The sequence below is a fragment of the Pomacea canaliculata genome, linkage group LG3, assembly GCF_003073045.1.
Source record: "Pomacea canaliculata isolate SZHN2017 linkage group LG3, ASM307304v1, whole genome shotgun sequence".
NCBI lineage: Eukaryota > Metazoa > Mollusca > Gastropoda > Architaenioglossa > Ampullariidae > Pomacea > Pomacea canaliculata.
The window spans coordinates 40826152-40849652 of NC_037592.1; the positions used below are offsets into that span (position 1 = coordinate 40826152).

Consider the following 23501-nt stretch of genomic DNA (forward strand, 5'->3'; position numbering starts at 1 on the left):
CTGCAGTACAACCTTAGGGATCAAGGACATATTGAAGGTAGTCCTGTGGCCATTACAACTAGTGGGGCTGTCATCAGTATGTCGGATTTGCAAGGCAATGGATTACCACTGACCTCTAAGCCTTCTGTTGGTTTCATGCAAAGTAGGTAGAACATCGTTATGTTCTGTGCTTATGCATACATGTTTACATAACCAAATGCATTTTCAGTTGGTTTTGTAGCTGACATTGGTATGTTTTTAGTTTTACTTTTGATGGCTAGTTTCACTTCTTTTCATTCACTCATGCCACCTTTAGGACAAATGATGCTGGGACCTCCAACTCACTTTTACTTCTTTAGAGCTCTCTTTTGAGTGACATGCCTGTTGGCTGTGTCAGATCTTAGTATTAGACAATTTTAACTGGCGATCTGAAAACCCTTGGCATTTTATGGATGGTAAACACTGGTGGACTGCATGCAAAAAGATTTAATTCTCTGTATAGAGTCCATGCCAGACCAGGTGGAAGGTGGAGGTGACCTTCTTTCCATGCTTCTTGATCGAGGAAATAATTTACGCGAAGCCATGGTCATCTCAAGTCTTAGCAGATCTGAGGAAGAGAAACATAGCAAAGTCCCTCTTGCTGGGCATCACACATTTCCTGCTCCACAGTCAGTGCAGGGAGCAAGGTGGGCATCTGTTTAATACTTCCATAATTAATTACTAAGTTTAGACTCTCAAAATTAAAAGCTTTTAGTTGTCAAGCACTGTGATACTCTTTAAATGTTAAGTTGAAGCTGGTTGGCTTCAAGTAAGTTTCAACAAGAACATTTTCTTATGTTACAAGCTATGGCTGCTACAGTTTGTTTGCTAAGGATCTTGTGTTCGATCTTTGGCAGTTCTGTAATTACCTCAGCAGCCTTGCCAATCACTGCTCTAGGCCCCTCATTGGAGAAGCCACTAATTTACCTGTTGACATGCTGTTTGGATCTCCTCTTGGAAAAAAGGACTGGCAGGTACAGTTTGTATATATAGTGATTTTGTGCATGTATGTGTGTGGTGGGTGTTGCAGGGTTAGCATAAGGTTATAACAGTCACAACTATACAGCAGTGCATGTGTTTGTGTGTGGTGGGAGCAGGGAGGGTAGGCATACATTTACAATGTAGTCACAGCTACACAGCAGTGCACACATGTTTGTTTGTGTGTGGGTAGGTTCTGCAGCTGATGAATGGGATAAGTCCTGCAACAAGTATGTGCAGTGAAGCTATAGACACTACTAGTGAACCTGGAGATCCCCTCCATGACCATACCTTGCTGCACGAACTGTTTTATAAGCACTCTGTAAGTGGCTTTGTCATAGTAGGATTAATGTCTTTGGGTTGTAGTAATCTTGTAATTCATTACTGCCTTTGATTTGGAATACACTTTTTTGTAATTTTGTTGCATATCAGCTTTGGCATATTCAGGTTTCTTTTATAGCTTATTTGATTGCTAGATATCCATACTTCTTAAAATTGTCTATTTTCTTCTCACTATACCAAGGAAATTATGATTCTGTTTTAGATATAATTTAATATTATATGTTAGAAGTCCGCATGTTTGCATGGGTTACACAATCATGTATCATTGGTTCTGGTTGTTGCGAGAATCTTTTTTAGACTGATCAACTTTACTTGTCTTTATTTTTAAAATTTTCTAACCACATTCCCCAGACCATTTTTTTATTTGTATAGGCCAGTGATATGAGTGAGCTGTCAGCTGAGGAAGATATGAAACTTAACAAATCTCAGTCTTCTGGATCCTTGCATGATCCAGGCAACAAGGTATGTTTTAGATCATGTTATATATTATATTACAATTGCATTTTAATATAATGGGGTTTTTTTTGGTGCTATCAAAAAGAATCTTCAAGATACAGCATCATGCCTCTGTGCATTTCTGGTTTCTAAGTAGTCTCTGCAGAATGTACTGTGGCTAATTTATTTGGACACATTTTCCTGCATCTCAGAGTTTGGGAAGGCATCGTTCCTCAGTCTTTACATATACCTCTGTTGTTTTTAGTTGCTTTGTACAATGTTTCTATAAAGTATTGCCTTTCTATGCAGTTCTATATTTGACTTCTTTGCATTAGTCCTGATACACTAAAGTGCAGTTTCAATAGAACCTGATCATTTGGTACCGATAAACAGTATTTGTAATACTTTTTCTCAAGAATGGTTTACACAAGGAATCATAGCATTAAAAAATTATCAATAAATATAAATTATCAATAGTTACATGTTGAAATGTATTTCTTTCTTAGCATCATGATTGAATTAAGGTATATTGTCATTTGAGGTGGAATAATGTTGCATGGTTGATGTTCATCCTTGACAAAAATCCTATTTACAGAGCTACAGCGTCTTTACTTTCTCGTCATTTGTTTGTTTTTATGTTCAGCGGCCTCTATCAAGGAGCTCCTCAGTGTCAAGTATAACAGCTTTAATGCCAGAGCCCAGAGTTTCATCAGGAGGAAAAAGTAAACGTTCAAAGAAATTGCGATCCAAAAAGTCAAATCCATCTGAAACAAAATCTCCAAAAAGTGGAATGTCACAATCTCACTCAAGATCCCGGTCACGTTCAAAATCTCGATCGCGTTCAAGGTCTCCGTCACATTCAAGGTCTCGGTCTCGTTCTGGTTCTAGATCTGGTTCAAAGCTAAAAACAAAGTTGACAGGAAAGAAGGACAGCATGGACTGTGTAAGTGACAGTGATGTTCCCAGCACTCCACGTTCAGAGATATCGCGAGTGTCCTTTGACCCAGTACTGTCTGATGCCGAAGACAGCGAACAGAGTGAGTTGCACTCATACTAATGCATGCATCATTCACACTTGCACAAGTACATCCACATATTTTATCAGGTACAAATCATTGTTGTCATTTTTTCCCCAATATAAATTTAAAGAGTTCAATTGCATTTTAAAAAAAAATTTAAGTAGAGAAATGACTAGGCGAAAAGATTTCATTGTTTTGTGGAAAGTAAAATTTTTATAGTTTAGTATATCTTTATTATTTCCTGGATGTTCTCAACTTATAAAATTTTATTACATGCAGAAGATTTTGATTTGCTTAATGTCATTAATTATAAGATTTTTTTTATATAGAATATATTTTATTTAAAACACATTACAATCTCACAAAGATTTCTTTTCAGATGTCCAGTCTGTGGCTAGATCAGGCGTTGATGGACTCAGTGTGGAACGACTTACACTGTTAGGTCGTGTGCACGTTGCACGGGTTAGTGTGCACAGTCTCCACTTGCACAGCCTTGATCTGAGCACCTCTGGTGTTGGCAAGCTGTCACACAAGATGCCAAAGCGATCAGGCAGACCTCCTCGCCCTCTGAGAAATCAGAAGCCATGGTTAGTGCATTTTGTTTTACATGCAGTGTTGGGAGGGGATTCTTTTATTCTTTATGATTTGTACTTGATTTTGTTCTGTTGTCAGTGACACCTAATACCCTGTGCGTGAGTTTGTACTGGCATCGATGACACCTAACATTGCAGAGAAAATGTCATAAGTCTGGTACATGCACAGTAAAGGAGCAGCATACTTTAGCACAGTCCACAGGGAGAGTGCCTATACAGACCAATAGCCTTCTAATGTGGAGTATTGACACATGAATATTGATGAGCTGATGAACTCTACAACATCTAGGTACTCATAGAGTGAGCTTTATAGCTCATCCATTGATTTCAGACTGTGTGTTTATGCCTAGAGAGTTGATTGAGATTTAGGTGACATTATCTGACAATGATAGGGAGGCGGTGTTCAAAGAAAAGTTGGTGATTACCAAGAGTCGGAGCTCAAGTTCTCAGTGATATGGCTATCATTTTGCCAATGTAGGCACTGCAGCTGCTACTGTCAAGGCATTGCACAGAATTATTCATTTGTATCCAGAGGTTTTCAAGTCTATACACTAGACCATTGTGTTTTACAACAGAACGTAGCCACCACCTACATTGCAGTGACACGTCGGCAAATTTTATATCAGGCTCTCTGGTCAGTGGCATGTCTTCCATATCCATCTGTTCCCTCACTTTTACAAGCTGCACCCCCTGTTCCTGCAGGGCCTGCTGGATTTTGTCAGGTTGTATCCCTAAAGAGAAGGGGAATGCCCTTTCCATGGCACTGGAATCTGGATCTGAAACAACATACAGTGTTTGAACAATGCATGGCTTTGTTAGCAATATTTGATGTGAATAGCATCTTTCAGCATCAGTTTGGTCATGGCAAGGGTCAAGATGTCAGGTTTGATATGGTTTGGGATCAATTTGTCTCACCCCGTTCTGGAAGATATGAGTGCAGTTTATTGGATGGAATTTAATTTATTTCTCTTTTTATAGAGGTTTTAATTTTTTCTTATGTAGCACATACCTTGTGGAATACCAGTTTCCTGTGGTGGCCACATCTAGGGATAAGCTTTCACCAAATACCATGGCAACGGAAGTCATGAGGGTTGCTTCAAAAGCAGTAAATAATGGAGGTAAAAACCATGATAATATGATACTACAATAAAAAGAATGCTTTCACATTTCTGAAAAGTTGGCAGGATCTGCATTGACATACCATCAGCAGCTAGAAATTAAAGCAATTAAAGAAATGTTTAAAAAGCTTGAAAAAAAGATGAATTAATATAGGGTTAATCACAAGCCTTTCCTTCATAACCTCTTCCAGAAGAAATTGTACACATTCTCAGAAAATTTGTGTAAAAACTGTACTTTTTATTATTGATTTATTGATGATAATAATATGATAGTATATCGTGCATTTCCAGTGGTATCATTTGGACATCGATCTGTGTTTCCATTGCTTTTTGATGGGACTGCCCTTGAAAAGTGGTGGAAATCAGCACTTGTCTTTAAAGTGTTTGCTAGAGAAAAAGGACAACAATCTGTGAGTAAATAAATCTGACTACATAAACCCTATTATTATTACTAATAAATAAGTATGACTGTTTGCTTCTGTGTTTTATTTGAGATCTAACCAAGCTGGTAATATCTAATCACACGTGTCTCCCTCCCTCTTTTCTTTCGCAGCACTTTCATGCATGAGTGTGTTTGTGTGCTTGTGTGTATGCTTATGCACTAAAAGAGCAAATGCTTTTTAGTATGAAAGATTGACAGACTGTTCTTATCAGGTTGTGATGTATTATGTCCAAGGTTTATTTTGCTGCACACCAGAGCTCAAGTGCAGATTGTTTCTGTATATTAAACTTGATTACCTACAGTGTCATTTGGTTTTGATGCAGCCATATCTAGTTGGCAGCTGTGGTCTTCCGCTTAAAGCTATCCTCAAGTCAGATGACCTGCAGTTAACTCCAGAGCTAGAAATCAGGGAAAGTAGGCGAAACATGTCTGCCAGCAGCTCTCTTCGTACATCTTCACGAACACGCTCTGTGGGAACACTGAAGGTAGATAGAAAATGACTGTTAATGTCTTAAATATTTAAATGTGCATATAGGTGCGTACATGGACATGTGTATGGGCAGATAACTGTGCTTGTGTAAAAGTGTGTTTAGAATATGGTTGGTGAAGTAAGTGTAGGATTGCAGCATGCTATCAAACTGTACTGTGACTGTTGTACAGTCATACATCTTTCAGTGCAGTTTCCTGGATACATTTGGCCTGTAATGAGAATGGAAGAAGCTGGATAGTGATAAACATTATTATTATGTTATACATCTTATTATTGATATAATCTTTTCCTAGATTCAAAGTATTTAGCACTTTATTATTTCACTGAGATTCAAAGTCTTACAGAAAAGAATTCAGAGACAAGTAGCAAGTAATGTTAATAATCATGTCACATTGATTAAATTTAGCAGAAATTAAAATGGGCTTCAGGTTGATCATGGTGATCCTACATCAAAATACAAAGAAAAGGCAGTTTTGTCTTGTCATGTGTAATTTGGAATTTGTTTTATCTTGCCGTCAATTTCCTAAAACAGTTAAGATGTCACTACCCTCTCCATTTTGTAATTTAGTGATACCGCCAAAGAGAGGCAGCATGTGTTTAATTGTGCCCTTCATATTAATAATGTTAGCAGCAAAACTTCACAAACATATTCCCAGTAGCAAGGCAAATTTCCTTTCAGGCATATATCTCATACTGCATCATTCATTATAGATATCTGTGGAGCTGGCTTCAGACCACAAGGATTTTGCTACAGCCCTGGCACAAACTAGAGTGGCTGAGCTCAATAGAACTTGCAGGATTGTCCCTATCACTCAACCTTCCTTACCACAGCCTGCTGTAGTTCAGCATCAGACCTCAGCTAACTCTGTGATACCAGTCAAGGGCAAGTCCTTATCTAACTTTTGTTTTAGTATCATTTTACACTGTAAGGTATTTTGAAACATGAGTGTGACGATCTGTATTTTGCATCTTCAGCAGTAAGTCAAGATTTCCAGAATCCTACAGACTAAAGACATGGTTTTATCAGTTTTATGTACTCTAAAGATGCTTCTGGCAATAATTCAACTTTGAATTTGAAATTTGCACCTTTTTTTGAGTTAACAATGATCTTCACACTCAGTATACTGGTATTTTATCTCACATAGATAATTTTTTTCTGTGCTGTTTATGATGTTGTGTGACTTTATGTAAAGAGAAAAAAGTAAACATCTATGAAAATATTCCTTTTAGCTGTGGCAGATAGTTGTATTTTTATTTAATGGTACTGTAAAGTTTACAGTGCTTATCTGTGTACATGATTTAGAATGAATTTACCTTTAGAATGATGGCAATTTCTTCTGCTTCATGTTGATGCATTCAGAGAACCAAGCACTTCATTCTACAAGTGAAACATTGGGAAAACCCCCAAGCATTACTAAAACTCCAGCACCAGAACAGAAGGACAGTAAAAAGCCAGTAATTCCGACCTCTGTTACTGGCCATTCTTTGGAAAAGAGGCAACAAGAGGAAACTTTTTCTGACAAAGAGGTGATACACAGCCTCACTTTCTTTAACAAAGAGGAATCCTTAATTATAGTTTTAAGTTTTCTTTGAACCTTTGCTTGTACCCTGTCTATCCAAAACACAGAGAGATTTGCAAAAACCTATTCTTAAACTAAATGCCTGCAACATTTGGTATGACAATAGAATTCACGTTAACAGCTGATACACATGCATCAAGTCCACCTGCTAACCAGTCCAGGTACAGGCACTGGACCCAGTATCAACTTGTTTTCGGCTAGTTTGAAATCTCTTTTATTGTCATAATTAAACCCAGCAGTTTTCTGCATGACTTTTCTCAGTGTTAGGTTACTGTGTATCATGAAAACAGGTACTGACACTGCATTTGATGCTGGTGGTAACTGAGGGCTGCAACATTTCTCAGGAGGGGGTGCTACCCTTAAATGCATGCAGCAAGAAGCCCTTCATTCTGCAACAACAGAAAAGTGATGGTGAGTTATGAGATTAATTTCGTGCATCTTTTGCTCTAACAGCCTGTATCAGGCTTCTGGTGCACTGGGCAATAGAGTGTAGTGATGTTAGCAATTTTGATGCACATTTGAGGTTTTGTACAATTAACTACCCTGATTTCAAATATGAAAAAGACTTTGCAGTGTGATAAGCAGATCACCTTCCTATTTCCACAAGAAATGTCCTTCAGTCACACTGTTGTTCTGCTATTTTGACTTGAAATGTTTTGTATACTTAAAATCATTATTTTCTGCATGACCTATATTTTTTTAATTTCCAGACTGGATACTTCTTTGTTGTAGATGTTTACTGATGACATGACGTACAATTACCATTCAGCTCAGCCCATTACTCACGAAATTAATAATAAGTGACATCAAACAAGCAGCGAGCAACGTTAGCTGCCGGTCTGAAGACCTTGCTATGTAAACAAGATTAGAAATCATGATGCTATTGCTATGTCGGCCTAGACGTTTGCTGAATGTTCAAGCTGCATCTAGTTTCTTCTGGAACCTTCTACTTATCTGTGCATGTGGTATACAAGGGGAGACAAGTGGTGTAGAATAAAGAAAATTGAAGAACACTATGTAATGTTGGTAAACATAATGGCTAAATTTGAAACTTTTTGAAACATTTACAGAATATCAAATCAGTTTAGAGTTTATGACGACATAATTTCTTTACGTGACAATAATGTGCAACAGGCTTGGGAGCTGGTGAAATAACAGCACGCAACACCTACATTGTCTGTCGAATGTTCTGGTGTAATGACACAGTCCATTCTGCTGTTTGCTGGGGCACCATTAACCCTTGTTACAACTTTAGCCAGGTCAGATTTATTTGCATGGTACTACCTGTCTGACTCCTCTAGTCACCTAGAGAATTTAAAATTAGAGCAGGTAAATTATGTCACTATCTTAATTATTATATATATAACTTTTGAAAATCTTAGGGTTAAGCAAGCACCTGCACACGCACACGTGAAGATACACTCACACACATACATAAAGATATGCATGCATGTGCATGCAGACACGAAGATATGCATGTGCACACACACAAAGATATTCACAATCATTATTGCTGACTGAATATTATAAACAGAGAAGTCATCCAGATTCCAGATGCATGACTGTTATCTCCAGAGAATTGTGATGATGCTGGGATGGGGTTAAAAAAAAAGGAATTCAAGATGAACTGAGATGGATTGCAGTGCCATGATCTTGCTGCTGTTAGTGTAATTGTGTCTATGCTATACAGGTAGCTCCAGTGTTGGTTACGCCTGGGGTTCTAGATCGCATGCGCGATAATTACATGATCCTGGAAGTCTGGGACAAAAAGGCATCTCACAAGAATGACAAGGTCAGTGAGAAAACTGTTAATGTTATCCTAGGTGTGCTAGATAAAGAAAAATTGATAGACACGTGAATAGACGTGAAGTGGATGGAATTCTAGGTTATATTTTTAATTTTAGATTTATATATTTGTCTATTTATTGTGGCTTATGAATTTTAAATTAAAAAAAAACAGAATCTAATTTTGACTAAGACCTTCCTAGACCCACATTTCTCAGTTGGCTGTCTTCTGTATGCCACTTTATGCAGCTTATAGGCATTGTGAAGCTGAGTCTGCATCAGTTCTTCATGTCATTCCGGGACAAAAAGATTGCAAACACCTTGCTGCGCTCACAGGTGAGTGCTGTCAATCAGAACATGAACAAAACCTTATTTTCTTTAATTTCATTTTACCTTTGCAGAGCTTAACTGTGTCTGTTGTTTTTAGTGCAGTGCTGGTGTCAAACAGTTTCTTTTTCCCACTGCTATCTGAAGAATCATTCTCATCCTAAAGTTTCTGTTTGATAGACATTAAAATGACATTAAAGCTTTTATAACTAATATAGTGTTAATGGCATCAAGACCATTTAGGTCTATGAATTAGCAGAATGCTGGTATATAGCAACATAAAACACATCCATGTTAATACATTATGTGACAAAAGTATGCAAAAGTAATAAAGATCAACGAATATTTTCAGAATTGCAATTTTCTTTGTAAATGGACACAAATATCACTGAACATAGAAGTTCATCACTGAACAAATCATGGGAACACATCTTATTTTGGCCTCACATTTTTGCTAGTTAATTACTTATTTTTTTTTTAACTTTTCAGTATCCAGTTGTTGCTGTTGACAACTATATGCCTATTATGGATCCTTTTTCTGGCCTTCAGTTTGGCCAGATTTCTGTACTACTGGCTATGGGCTCTTTAGATCAGGTAGGGTTGAAATGGGGATTATTTAATGTGTAATAAAAGAAGGGTAAAGATAGTCCCTTGACTTTACAGTTGTTAAGGAGGGAAATGTTAAAGACCCCACTTGGGGCCAGCATTTTTTTGTGAAAGTGGTGTTCCTAACCATAACGTTGCTGCAAAAGCTTCTCTAACCCTTTAAGAAGTCAGGTAACCATTAAAATAGTATTTTGACATTGGGTGTGGATGGAGATAATGTCGGATGATGGAAATGTCAGTTACATTTTCACTTTATAACCATAAAAGTCACTACTGCAAATAAGACAACAATTGTGTCAAATGTTAGTTAAGGTTTTCCAATATTTCACAGGTGAGCAATTTGCGAAAACTGAAAATGGAGGGAACTGCTGAACATGTCCAACGTCCACATACCCTTTTGGAGAGGTCTGTATGTCACACCAGTCTAAACCTTTTCATGATCCAGGCTGAAAGGGCTTTACATACATACACACATGCATGTGCAAGCAGTACTAGAAAGAAACAGAGGAATATTACACATTGCCTGTTAGTTGTTTGAGTGTGGCTCTCTTCTCACATGAGCATGCATGCATACACATAAAACACTTACAACTGTATGTGCACAGTTTGTCATAAAGGTGTAGCACAATGGAGTTAGTCAAACACAACTTGTATAACCTCATTGGTACCTGTTCCATCTTTGAGCAGTCCAGTGGCACAAAGGTTTGTGCCTGTCACCATTATAGAGAAGGTTGGCTGTCCTGGGTTCAGCTCTCATCTTGGGTGCACTGTTCTTTCTCAGCATTTGGCATCTGTTTACAGGGCTGGCTGACCTGCAGTGATATGGCCTTAGAGGCTGGCTCCGCATAAAACACCAATCCTTCCCCCTCCCCCACCTCTTCCATCTTGTGTATGCAAGTCACTTATTTGGGAAGAACAGCAGACTGACTACATGTATTTATAGGGTGATGTCTTGGAGGGCACAGTAATATATAGTTCTCTTAATTCTCATAGTATCCAGCACAGTTATAAATTACACTTAACTTTCATACTATCTGGTAAAGACTCAAATTACTGAATCATAAATCTGAATAAGGTAATACCAGATTTTGTCTTGGCTGTTTATCGTGTTTGTAAAACTGCTTTTATTTGCAGACAAGGCATCAGAAATATATCTGAAGGAGTGAAAGCAGAGTTTGCTGTCCCTGCAGGTACGACAGCAATCCTTGTCTTCCAGACACATTTTGTTATTACTGATCAACATATCGCTCTTTATTGTGCATTTCTTTTGTAATTTTTCAGAGGTGTATTTTCCTAACATAAAGAAATGTTTAATAAAGTCACCAGCACTTCATAACTTTAAATATACAAGAAGTTTAAACACGTCTTAATTTAAAATTAATTAATTTTTTTTTACTCAATTCTTCATGGCTGAATTGTTTTGACAGTTCGAGCACATCTTTGAGATAACGGTTGAGGGTGTGCGAGGGTTTCAAATGGTGGAGAGCATGATCTGGGGAGAAGCAGACTGCTTCATTCAGTACTACTTTCCTGCTCAGATCCAGTCCCATCAAACAGCGAGCCCCACCTTCCGTGAGTTAACCTTGCATCATTTAGTCAGCTTAGGCTGCGAGCAGACTTTTAAGAAAATAACCTGTAAATGAAAACCTTACAGACTTACTATTTTCATTGCTCAACATGTAGACCAGTCCAAACTGAAGCAAAATAGCAAGAAACCATTGAAAACATTAAAATTTCTAGCTGCTGATAGTATTTCTGTATCATAACAGAGATTAGGAATTCTTTATAAAGAATTCATAAACATCGAAAAGAATTTATATATATTTTTTTTTTCTTTGCAGCCATGCCCACTATGAAGTCCTTCTGCACACCCACTACACTTTGTGTTCCAGATCCTTCTTTCAACCATGTTATGCACCATAAATTTGTTCTGTCACCAGGAATGCCTGTTCAGCAGGAACTTCTCACAGGTATCTGGTTTATGTGGTTTTATTTAAGCAGCTATTCACAAGTATTTACTTTTTCTGTTTGTGTTTCCTCTCTGAATATCTATTGTGTATGTGTGTGTTATATTGTTTTTTTTATATATGTGTTTATTTTTTTTGTCTTCCAGCATGTGCAGACTCATCAGGGGGAGGGCTGCCCTTTGAAGTGTGGTGTCGATTCTATCATCCCAACATACGAGACCAACTCATGGCAAGGGTAAATAAAAATCCTGAGATTTCGCTTGGCGACTGGCTTGACGAGTTAGATAATTTAAAAAAGCAGGGAATTCCTTAGAACGTACCTGAACGCAAGATAAACTAAAATCAATTTAATCTGTTTAGGAACTGGGGATGAAATACAGTATTGAAACTGTTTGACATGAAATCTACAAGGACAAGAGCAATAGGAATGCATTTGAGTGCAGTGTTGGTAGGATTCTAAAGACAAGAGCTACAGCTGAGTGCAGTGTTGATAGGAGTCTGCAGTGATTTTATTCTTTCCTTGCATCATCTGCTGCAGTTCTCAGAGATGTGGACTGGATTACCAACTCTGGTCATATAATTCAATAAGTGCAGTGTAGACATGCGATTACAAGCCCATCAAATTTTATGTAAATACATGTTCTTTCAATGGAAAGTGTTGTGTGTGAAATTTCTGTTGAAAAGTATATTCTTACCTCCTGATTCTCATTAACACTAGACATTAAATAGGCTGGATGCACATACCATAAAAGCCACGCCTGTTACCACATGTCAGACTCTTGGCCTACTTTACACTTTTAAAGAGGTCTTGGGGAGAGTATATAGGGAGATATTTTATGTACATTGGTAGCCACAGTATGTTTTGAAACATTTGTGTGAATTCTTGTAATGTGTACAGGCCATGCTGCCTCTGGCCAAGATTTGTGCCATGGTGACCATGCTGAAGCACAGCCAGTCTGCTGTCCAGTCCTTCTCACTGCCTCTCACACTTGTCTGTCCTAAATCACAGGACAAGGAAAGCTTTCCCAAGTAAGTAGCACTAGACTAGTCTATATAATTTAAATGACTCAAAATATTCCAGAGCAAAGCAAAAGAATATTTTTCCTCTGGTTCATTTGAACTTTTGGTCAGTTGTCCTTTGTATATAAAGTCAATGTTCATGTTAAGTCTGAATAGTCAACTTGGGCATGCTTCATAGCCTGATGGTAGGTATCTCTGAGGCCTGCTCTGGCCTGGACTTGTAAACTCCTACTGCCCATGATTACATGTCCAGAGGATTATGGTGAGCCACTTACATTTACCATCCCTAAAACTACTGGACTGTATGATTCCTTACCTTTACCTTTCTTAGTCTAAAATCATAACAGATTTTGTTTCTGCGTTTCAGATGAAAGATATGGGACTCATTGATGTCACAGTCCGTTACAGGTCTCAGGCTGTAGAGGTCAGTATGAAGTTTTTTGCAATGCTGGTTTTTTTAGCTTCATGTTCAAACACTTTATTCAAACCTTTTTTTCTTCTCTTTGTTCTTTGTCTTTGCAGGCGCAGTCTCAGCTTGCTGGCATGGGAAGTCAATGGACTGGTTCCTCAGTATGCATTTCTGTTGATATCATCAGAGCCTCAGGCCTGAGGGTGAGAAGTTATGTTTATTGCTGAAAATGTACCGATTAACTGGCTACCATAGATCACTGGAATGAGCACAATAATGCAGCAGGTGGATTGAACTTGACTGTGGTGTCCCACCAGGCACTACGTCTTAAAAGTTCCAAAGCTTACCGCAGTTAAGAAGCAGGAAATGACTCACACAGGGACAGCAAGAAACGATGTGATCAAGTTAGCATTCAAGGTTCAAGGGGCAAAGCTGAGTATCTTTAGTAATGTGACAGGTTTTTCTAAATGACTTTGAAGTCATATGGAAATATTTATTTTGTGGACAGGCAGCAGCAGAGGCAGCAGCCATGTTTGATCCCACCATGCAGTATCCAGCAGAAGTTGGAGTCAATGCATATGTACATGCGCGGCTGTCCTTCAATGAAAAGGTTAGATGCTAGGACAGATTAGCTAATCACACTTTTATTTTTTAATACAGTGAATGATGAAGTAACAGGATAAAAATGTGGTTATATGGGTCCAGTCAAATGAAATGTAGCAGAGGTAAATTTCAGCATGGAAATTCGCTTACCAATTAATAATTCTCATAATTGGCATGGCACTCTTCCATTGTGTGTCATAACAGTCAATCGAATGCATATATTTTATTAGCAGCTTAGCTGACTTCTAAGCATAAACTATCTAGCTAGCATGGGTGTTCTGTTTTGCATAGTTGATTCATGGTTTCTGCCACAAGATTTCAGACTTAATGTGTTATGTCTGCTCCATATGCACAAAACTAAACTTACTGGGGAAAGGACCTGTGGCTATATGGGAGAGTTTTATAAGTCTTTTGCAGTTTCGGGTATCATTATTGTTTGTTGTCATTGTCTGCAGGATGAAAGAGTGACATCAGTTGTGGCCAGGACATTCAGCCCTACCTTTTCGCACCACCTTGAGTTCCCAGTGCCTCAGGTCTTCTCAGGACACCATGATGATGCTGCCAGCCTGGCGCATGCTTTGGAGAGTGGACAGGTAGAGCTGGAGGTGTGGCATAAAGTACCAGGTGTACCAGGGAGTGAGTAGTTTTACTTAACTTTCTTTTTTTAACAAAGGAAAATTAGGCAATAGTTTCAAACAGGTTTTCTCTGAAGGGATTACAGTCACAATCAACAACGAAATAAAATCTACAATAAGTTAAATGACACTTAGGTAAAATACTATTCATGGCCTTTTTGTGTCTTAGCATGTCATGTATATGTGCTTAATACTTTCATGTATATATTCTTAACAGCTGAGATGGACCTGGAGGACATGCATGATGTAGCAGGCAGACAGTTCTGTACCCAAGACAAATGATGTGCTTTTGGGTGTCTGTACTGTACCACTAGCATCTCTGCTGAGCCGCCATACAGGTTTCAGACTATTTAAATAAACTAACCTTTATCTAGATTTTCAACCCTGATGTATCATAAAAGTTGTACACAAATATTGGCTTAAATCCATTGGTCATTGATTCTGAATGAAATTTTAAGAAAATATTCTTCTGGTCCCATAAAAATGTAGATGTGCACACTTAAATTTATTAAATATGCGCATATTGATGATTATTAAACTATTGCATTTTTAGATGATAATAATATGCTTTTTGCCGGTCAGTCTCTTTAGAAAGCAGTTTGTGTTCTGTAGGCATCACAGGATGGTTCCCTATAGAGCGTTCCTCCTCTAGTTTTGGGCTTCAACCAATCCATGTCGCAATCACCTTCCAAGCCAGATTTGACAGGGTCACACATGGTCGGAGGGCTAGAAGTATCTGTCCGTTTTGCTCATGCCAGCGATCGCCAGCATGTGATAGAGGCAGCGCTAACCATGGGCTGGTGTCCAGCTGAGTTTGGAGAAGAGCACGATTACTGGATGGATAAAGGTAGGTTAACAAGAGAGTAGACTGACAGCTAGAGGGGTCAAAGATTGGAGGGGTGTCAAAAAACTGTTTCTTTTACATACTGTGCATACAAATGACATGACTATATGTAGTTCACCCTACTAGTCACCCATTTCCCAACTGATTGATCAGAGTTGACCAGTGGTCAGCATCCTGTCCTGGCTTTGTGGTCAGCACAATTTACAGTATAATTACACCACAAAACAGTCCAGCTGAAAATAAGCTTCAGACGAGGGTAGTTCCAAACGTGGAGCACACAAATTTAACTAACTCGACCTCCCATCTAGCCAGTGAGTTCACCTCTCAAGTTTTTCGTTCAGGCTCTTGACCAATTTCATTGCGTTTTAGCTACCTTCTTTGTTATGTGCATGGAGAAACCTTGCATTGCTTGTGGTGCCACAAAGTTGCACATGTTCACCGTCTGAACTGCATGTCTAGGTCAGTTAACTCACCTGGGATGTTTACCACTTCTGATCTGAGGACAGATGGGTGAGGTGGGCAGGGATGTATGACAATGTGAAAGGATGCATTGCTCTATTCAGTCTCTGTAGTGTTAGAAGAAAAGAAGTAGAGTTTGACAACCCAAAACACTTCCTCCCTCACTGTTAAGTAATAGTGGCTTTACAATACTGCTAATACATCCAACTGATGAACTGGGTTTCAGACCCTTGGAATTTGGTAGTTAATAGGGTGAACTCCACAGTGGTATCATTGAGTAAATACTTAGAGAAAAGAATATACTATCAAAAATTTTATTTTTCTATGATGACAAACTATGTGGTGTGTGTTTGTGTGACAACAGATAAATCACAGCAGCAATATCAGCTAGTCATCAACATCGACCATGTCTCTCTTCCCATGTCTTGCGTTTTGCTGCCTGGCCAATCGGCTTCTGACCCCAATGCTTGCTGTTACATACGTTACAGGGTTTATGACAAAGGTGAGCTGGTGAAAAGGGTTTCACATTTTCACTTTTTATTCCCACTTTCATCTTCTCACTGTCTCATGCTTGCTTCACAAACATTTGAACACAATATTATGTATAGAGAGACAAATGTGTGCACACTTAAAATATGTGCTAACCTCAAATATTAGTCACATATAAATATAGCTCTGATATAGCAATGTGAAAATGTGCTTGTTTGCTACAGCAGCGGTAGTGTCAAGAACATGCCGCTTGAAGAAAGATGGTGGGAAACTGCTGTCAGAATTGAAGCACAAGCATGTGGTGATGCTACAGAGGTCAGCTCAGCTGCAGTGGTCAGTACCCTGTCCTGGCTTTGTGGTCTGCACAGTTTACAGTATGATTACATCAGTATGATTTCAGTCCAGCTCAAACTAAACAGTAGATGAAAGTAACAGCATACTAAACAATGCTGCTTAAGTGGTAGATATTAGACAGAATAGTGGCTTGGCACCAGATTCCTCCACCATGTAAACTGTTATGTACAGGTACCTGCAAGAAGAGCAGCTGCAGGTGCAGGCATGGCTGACTCACAGGGTCAAGGACAGGGCTGAGAGGCCTCACCAGAGAGACAAGTTGATTGGCACTGCCTATGTTGACCTTAGCTCTCTTTGCGAATCCTACAGAGCACAACATCACATCAGGTACCAGCCACTGCGGTTTTTCTGACCTATTGCTATTGAGGGTTTTTTTTTTAAGTTAAAGAGAGCTCATCGTACTGAAGCAGAGCACACATTTTCTATGTATAGTCAAAACTTGGTAACGAAAGTTTTGATATATAAATTTAGTGTTTGAAACCGTACCATGCTATTGAGTCAGTAGGGCTGTAAGAAAAAAAAGATCTGAAAAATCAAATTTTGAATACAGATGCATGAGCATCCCTCTTGCTCAACTAAATAGAGTCAATGGTTGTTTATCAGCTAATTGTTGGTTATCTTCTTTTATGTTATGATGACCTATTTGATTCACACATAGGTATTATAAGATGTATAAAGCTGCTATTATTGTTTGATAAAAATGTTCTTATAGGTATAAAATTTGTGTTGGAAATTATTTTACTTTAACCTTTATGTTGTATTTTTTGTTGTATTTTCTTATTTACTTCAAAGACCTGAACCAGAATCCTTAAATCTTTGCATTACAAACATGAATACCATAACTTTGCCTATGGCATCTGCATAGTGTGGTATAAAGAAGACATACAAAAGCAAGAACTGTAGGTGTATAATGCAGAGAATGGCTAAACATTTTGAGGGTTGTTTTTGTTTTTGTTTTGTTTTGTTTTTTTGTTTTTTTTGGATAATAGAACTAGGTACTTAAAATGTGGCTAGCATGGGTCAGGTAGAAGTCAGGTAAAATACCAATAAAATGTAAGAATTTCAGCAGACACTATGTACGTTTGGTCTTTAATCACTGGAAGAAGCAGAGAATGTCAATTGCCATCTTCTGCCCACAGTAAACAGCTGCCACTCTACAAGCCAGGGGTAGACAGCCTGCAAGATGCTTTCATTAAACTTCGTATCACCGCAAATATTTGTGGTACTAGCAGTGTAAGTTCAATTGGAGCTTTTTCTTTTTTAAAAAGCATTAAAAAAAAACTATGCAGTTTATTTGATTTTTTCAAGTTTTGGCATTATTGCTAGTCTGGTTCATTGTTTGCTAAGTTAGCAGTACAATAATTCTGTTCTCATGAAACCATGGTGTCATCTGCAAGACATTTTTTTCATAAAGACAACAGTAGTGCCTGTTTTTCTCATCATCTGTGGCTAGTCTCAGGTGGCACCTGTTTTTGCTGTCAACAGCTGGATGATGGTGTGATGACAGATATCACTGTACATGAGGAACTCTCTGATGATAATTCTGAAAAGAGTTTTCAACACACCCAGGGGTCCGAGGAAATCCTTTACAAGAGTCCTGGCACAAAGATGTCTCAGGATGATGGGGATGTAGGTTCTGTGTTCAACATTTACCTTAGCGTGGAACGGGCTTTGCACTTGCCTACAGTTCGTCACACCAGCAGGTGAGATCATGCCTGCTTTGTTAAGTTAGCGTATCTGTAAATTTAACAACAGGAATAGCAAGACGTCCAGAAGTAAACATAAAAAAATCTGTTTGTCTTTCTCAGGTCAGAAGAGGTAGCACCTACTTCGTACATCTCATTCCAGCAAGCAGGGTCAATGTCCCCGACCTACACTAACATTGTTGCCAACAGCGTAAATCCTGTATGGGACTACGAAACTGAAGTTTCACTTTCCACAGAGCTGCTAACAGAGAACAGCAAGGTCTGATGCCACTGTGTCATGCTCTTAGATCATATCTTAGAGAGTAAAGAGTAATGAGTCCTATAGCAGAATGATCCAAGGAGCAGCTCACTCTGTCTAAATTAGGGTATGAAGCAGCAAAGCCCAACCCTCTTCTCCCACCCTTCCTAATAAAATCAGGTACCCATATCTTAGGTGAACAGGAGAGAATATTTTCGATCGCAGGCCCAGGCATGCCTCAAACTGGTGTCCTGCTCCAAAAATTGAGAGCACTAACCACCAGGTGCTATAGTTATCAGTGAGAGTGAGTCATTTCCCAAGGGCAAAATAGGTAACTCAAAAGCATCTTGTTTCCGAAGCTCAAAATCAGTGTCCAGACCCCACAGGCACTATTTCTATTTTACCCAAGGGCACCTTTGTCACTGCTTTATAACTACAGTTTCATGGGTAAAACAACATCTGAAGGGTCGGGACACCACTTTATAATTTTGGAAACCAGACCCTTGTTCTTGTTGCCCCAGAGCAAAGATTTACCCTCACTTCATAACAACCACCCCAGACTTGGGTTCTATTAAAGAAAAAAAAAACCCAGAGATAATTCCATTTAATATTAATCATAAAGCACTCGTACAAGAGATGCTGCAAAAAGAAATAGGAGTATTTTTCATGGATGTTAATCTTCCGGTTGTTTTTCTTCAGAACCTTGTGTTCAAAGTGTGGCACAAACCTGAGGGCGCCAGAAAGCAACCAGGTGAGAACATGTTTGTTTGCTTTTTTAAGCAGTAATGAATGAAAAGAAGACAACATAGCGTCACACTGTCTGGTAGTTTGTTGAGTAGTCATAATCTCTTGTCACTGTATATGATAATGCTGTTATTCCTTTTGTCCTTTTGATATTGGGCACTAACAGATGATCTTATCACTTTCATTTGAATAGATGCTGGCTTTTATTGGTTTCTTAGGTAATCTGTTAGGGTGTTTTAAAGATATACCTGTTGGAGTGAATGGGCTGAAAAAGATATAAATGCAATATTACACTTCAGAATAAATGCTTTTTTATGCTTTCTGCAGCGATTTATTGTTGTGTTATATACTGATAATGCAAAGAATTATATTCTTATTCCAGATAAATCCTGTGATCGTGTACTAGGCTTTGTCTCAGTGGATTTGTCTCCTTAAGATCTGGATTGCAGCGTATTTCAGGCTGGTACAACATTGTTGACTTCAATGGACTAAACCGTGGGCAGATAAAGGTATGTTGATATATCTATATATGGCTTTTATTTGTAGGAATGTCTTAATTTTGATGTTGATATATAGCTTTTGATTTGTATAAATGTTGATGTAGCTCTTATCTGTAATTTTGGAAGTCATAAAACTCTGTTAACACATTGAGTTTTAATCTTAAAAAAAGAAACTAAATGTGAGAGAAGGAATAATCAAAAATATAATTAAAATTAGAAGTTAAAAAGAATAAACTCTTCCTTCCTTATTCCGTTTGGAAATGGCATTTTCCTGTATATCCCAAGGTACATCAAACCAGATTTCCAAATTTTTGTACAGGCTTACTCACAATCAGTCATCACTGTAATGTATAGTCTGATATTCAGTGGGGTTTAATGGTTACACACCATATAAGAACAAATAAACATAACTTACAATGACAACTTTAGGGTCAGAAATACACTTGAAAATGATGGAAAAATGCTAGCTAACTTCATCCATGCTCTTGTTTCACCGTCATTTTTTAAAAGAAAGGTACCTTAGGAAAAATTCAAATCTTCACACTAAAGTCTTCCTGTTCCTATGTTAGGGGATGTAACACTTCTCAAATCTAAGTTGCCTCTAAGCCAAATGACTGGGTTTCATCCCTTTTTGTTCACATAGTTCTGTATTAAAAATTATTAGGAATTAATTCATTATTGTGAATAAGGAGATGAACATTAAATTGTGTTCTGTTTATATTCTTTAAGCCATTTTACAACTTCAGCTTTTTTATTTCAATATGTAACTGAAATTGCTAAGATGATGTTAATGGTTGAATTGAGATGTAATCCAAGGCAATGCACCATGTTGTGGTGGTGTGCCTACAGGTCAGCATTGTCCCAGTCAGTCTGCAGACAAGTAGTGCCACCACGACAGCGGAGACAGACCCTGCACTAAGCATGTTGTCTGTAAGTTCCTGCTCAAGCATCTTGATCTCGATAATTAAAGCTGCACCTTCACCAGTCTGAGAGTAGATTTTAAATAGGGGTATGCTTTCTTTTAGCTTATTGAATATATTTGCCAAGTTTTTTGCCGTTGTTTTCATACATAGTCATGTATTTTTCAAGTGTGACAGAAAACATGAGTTGTGTTGCTAGTTTCAAGATGCCTAGTAGAAAATGTTCTAATATGACAAATTCCTTGAATCTGTTGCAAGCTGGTTATAAGAACTTTTTTATCCAAGTTATGTATAGTTGTTTTGTAAGATATGGGATTTTGTGACAGCAGAGAGGAGCCTCAATATGCAATCCCCCAAGCTACAAGTTTACTTCAGCAACATTTGAATATCAACATGCTAGTTCAAGCATCAAGTTTGCTTCACTGCCAGTCCCCAGTTCAGTGCCACCTGCACCATTTTCTTGGGACTTGCATAACACTTTGGGTGTCCCTGCACCCCAGGATGCTTCCAAATCTGTGCTGTTTGCTTCGCTTAGGTAATTCTTAAGTACTTTTATTTTGATGTTAGCTTAAAACCTTCAGTTGTGAGCAGTTTTTGAAAGATTTAAAATAAAAGCTGTTGATCTGGATAAGTGGAGATTTTTATGATTAAGGCAGCAGAGTATTTTGGGCTAAAATGCTATTCACTAAGCCCGATCATTTTGTTTTTTACAGACAGCAGCTGAAAGACCTGGACAACATTACCACTCGCCTGAAGCAGCGCTTGGCCTCTGAGGAGCCCGATGTAGATGGCAACCAGCCCACAAGTGCAAGGTCTGCAGACATCCTAACAGGGACTCACTTCGGGCTCAGCACCATTCACACTGTATCCTCATTCCTTGGAACACAAGATGAAAGCCAGTTCCACTCACGATCAGGTGTGCATGATGAGAGCAGCCAAGTGCACTCACCATCTGGCACCAGGGAGATGGTACCTGGTGGAAGCCAATTCGTCCACATGACATCTGAAGGTGATTCTGGAGCATTCTCAGGTGAAAATACAGCCAGGTCGCAAGACTGCCAACTCAGTAACAGAGAGGAAGCTTTTGGCCTGACCAGGGACAGGTCAGCCGCAGGTGGCTCTGACCCACAGAAGTGTGCTTCACAGTCACCTGAGACATTGATGACTGTGGAAGGCAAGTTGTCCTCAGGAAATGTAAACTCAATGTGTTCACCACATGACTTTGCCAGCAACTCGCAGACCAGTCAGGGTTTTGTGACCGGAGGTGGAGTCATTACAGATTCAGCTTCTGCCAGCAGTAAATGTCATGATGGAGGAGGCTTGCACAGAGATGAAAAGGGTGCCACACAAAACGCATCTGTTGTCAGAGCTACAAAGGAAAGTGGTGACATGCAGGCTGAAGTCCAGAATGATCTAGAGGATGACTTCAGTGAATCAGAAGACGATTTCTTTGGGAGCTATCACCAGTACCGCGCCTTGTTGGACAGGGAGGAGGCTACTAAGCTAGAGGAAGGGTCCGTATGCTCAGAAGGAGATGTTGAAGCCATCACTCCTCGCAGGATCAATAATGTCTCTAGCTTGTTTGTAGATATTGGAAATTCTAACCAAGTAGGCCATGGCACGTTGCCATTCGGATGTCCCTTCCCCATTCATGGTCACAATGCAGTTGCTGATTTCTCAAGGACTTACCCTGACCAGCCAAGCCATGACAAGCAAACTTCCAAAGACAACAGTGAAATCAGCCAGACCCTTCTTAAAAATGGCAGAATCATGGCTCACATGTTGCAACATCCAGATAATTATAATGTCAAAGATCAACATTCCTTTGTGGACAGCTGGCTAGCAGAAAGTTCAGTACATGAGCTTGATGCAAGCTACTCTGACCATGTGCAGACTCAAGACGCAAGAATGCAGGAGTCTGCAAAACATTTAATACAGAGAGACGAGAAGCCAGCAGGGGACAAGACCACAACACAGTCTAGCAGGGAAGGGCTGACGCAGCACACCCAGATTTCCAGCAGTGGCCTGGCTGGACTCAGCGATGGAACACCAAGCACATGTCTATCAGAAGGAAAGCCCAATTCCTCTCTAGAAAATTTAAGTGACATTCACAGAGGTGCTGCAGAGGTAAATGGGTGCGCAGTAAGTTATCACGATGTGGTTCCTAATAGGCAGCTTGGATCAGCTCCAGGTGCTAACCCACCAGTTAGTTCCCGCACCCATCTCTTGTCAAATGTTGAGCTGGACTCTCTGGAGTCCTCCAGTTGTGTGCAGCATGTGGATTGGAGAGGTGACGGGCCTTCGTGTCAGTCTTCAGTCAATGGTCATGGCTTCTATATGCATCATGCACCCAGTCCAGAGGAAGCGGACAGCAGTGGACATGAAGTTGGTAAGCCTTCCTTCCATTCCCAGCAGCCCCTGTCATCCAGGACTTTGAAAGTGTCTGATTTCTTTTCTGGTGCTGGTGTACCAAGAGGAGCAGACAGTGGACACTGTGAATCATCAGAGGAGGAGTTTGTATGCCAGCCACGTGCAGCAGCAGACAGGACAAGAGATGTAACGAGTAGGGCAGGGATCAGGAATGGCAGTTTAACAGCCAGCAGTGATCCTCCAGCCACAGAAGACAGCGGCCTGGAGAGCGGAGCCAAGTCATCCCAGGACGAGAGGGATAATGCATTGATTCTGGACCCCACCTGCAATCCCACATCAGATGTGTTTGGAGCTACTCAAGACTTTTTTCTGTCTGTGGAAGACTTGCAGGCTTCCATGCAGGCCTTGCAGCTAGCCACAAGGGCTGCTGCCTCAACTACCACCAGATCTTCTGCACAGGTCAGTCTTATTGTGTTTTAATAGGACATGATTGTTACTCTGTGGTGATTA

The 23501-nt window shown here is 39.3% G+C and overlaps 1 protein-coding gene across 1 annotated transcript in view; it reads left to right on the top strand.

Annotated features, from left to right (window-relative positions):
• Nucleotides 1–23501, top strand: part of LOC112559686 (C2 domain-containing protein 3-like) — a 26356-nt gene continuing 2855 nt past the window's right edge. The window contains 41 exon segments of the mRNA XM_025231020.1: nt 1–142; nt 482–665; nt 876–992; nt 1190–1318; nt 1711–1800; nt 2417–2810; nt 3172–3379; nt 4388–4503; nt 4795–4913; nt 5269–5430; nt 6147–6318; nt 6796–6962; nt 7306–7426; nt 8150–8274; nt 8706–8807; nt 9050–9136; nt 9617–9721; nt 10065–10138; nt 10868–10923; nt 11162–11305; nt 11575–11703; nt 11847–11935; nt 12599–12728; nt 13086–13144; nt 13243–13332; nt 13638–13739; nt 14188–14368; nt 14585–14613; nt 15004–15214; nt 16035–16172; nt 16384–16492; nt 16685–16840; nt 17653–17746; nt 17999–18216; nt 18322–18478; nt 19157–19208; nt 19584–19631; nt 19634–19710; nt 20551–20631; nt 20948–21156; nt 21335–23450. Coding sequence (XP_025086805.1) covers nt 954–992; nt 1190–1318; nt 1711–1800; nt 2417–2810; nt 3172–3379; nt 4388–4503; nt 4795–4913; nt 5269–5430; nt 6147–6318; nt 6796–6962; nt 7306–7426; nt 8150–8274; nt 8706–8807; nt 9050–9136; nt 9617–9721; nt 10065–10138; nt 10868–10923; nt 11162–11305; nt 11575–11703; nt 11847–11935; nt 12599–12728; nt 13086–13144; nt 13243–13332; nt 13638–13739; nt 14188–14368; nt 14585–14613; nt 15004–15214; nt 16035–16172; nt 16384–16492; nt 16685–16840; nt 17653–17746; nt 17999–18216; nt 18322–18478; nt 19157–19208; nt 19584–19631; nt 19634–19710; nt 20551–20631; nt 20948–21156; nt 21335–23450 — 6885 coding nt within the window. The 5' untranslated portion in view covers nt 1–142; nt 482–665; nt 876–953.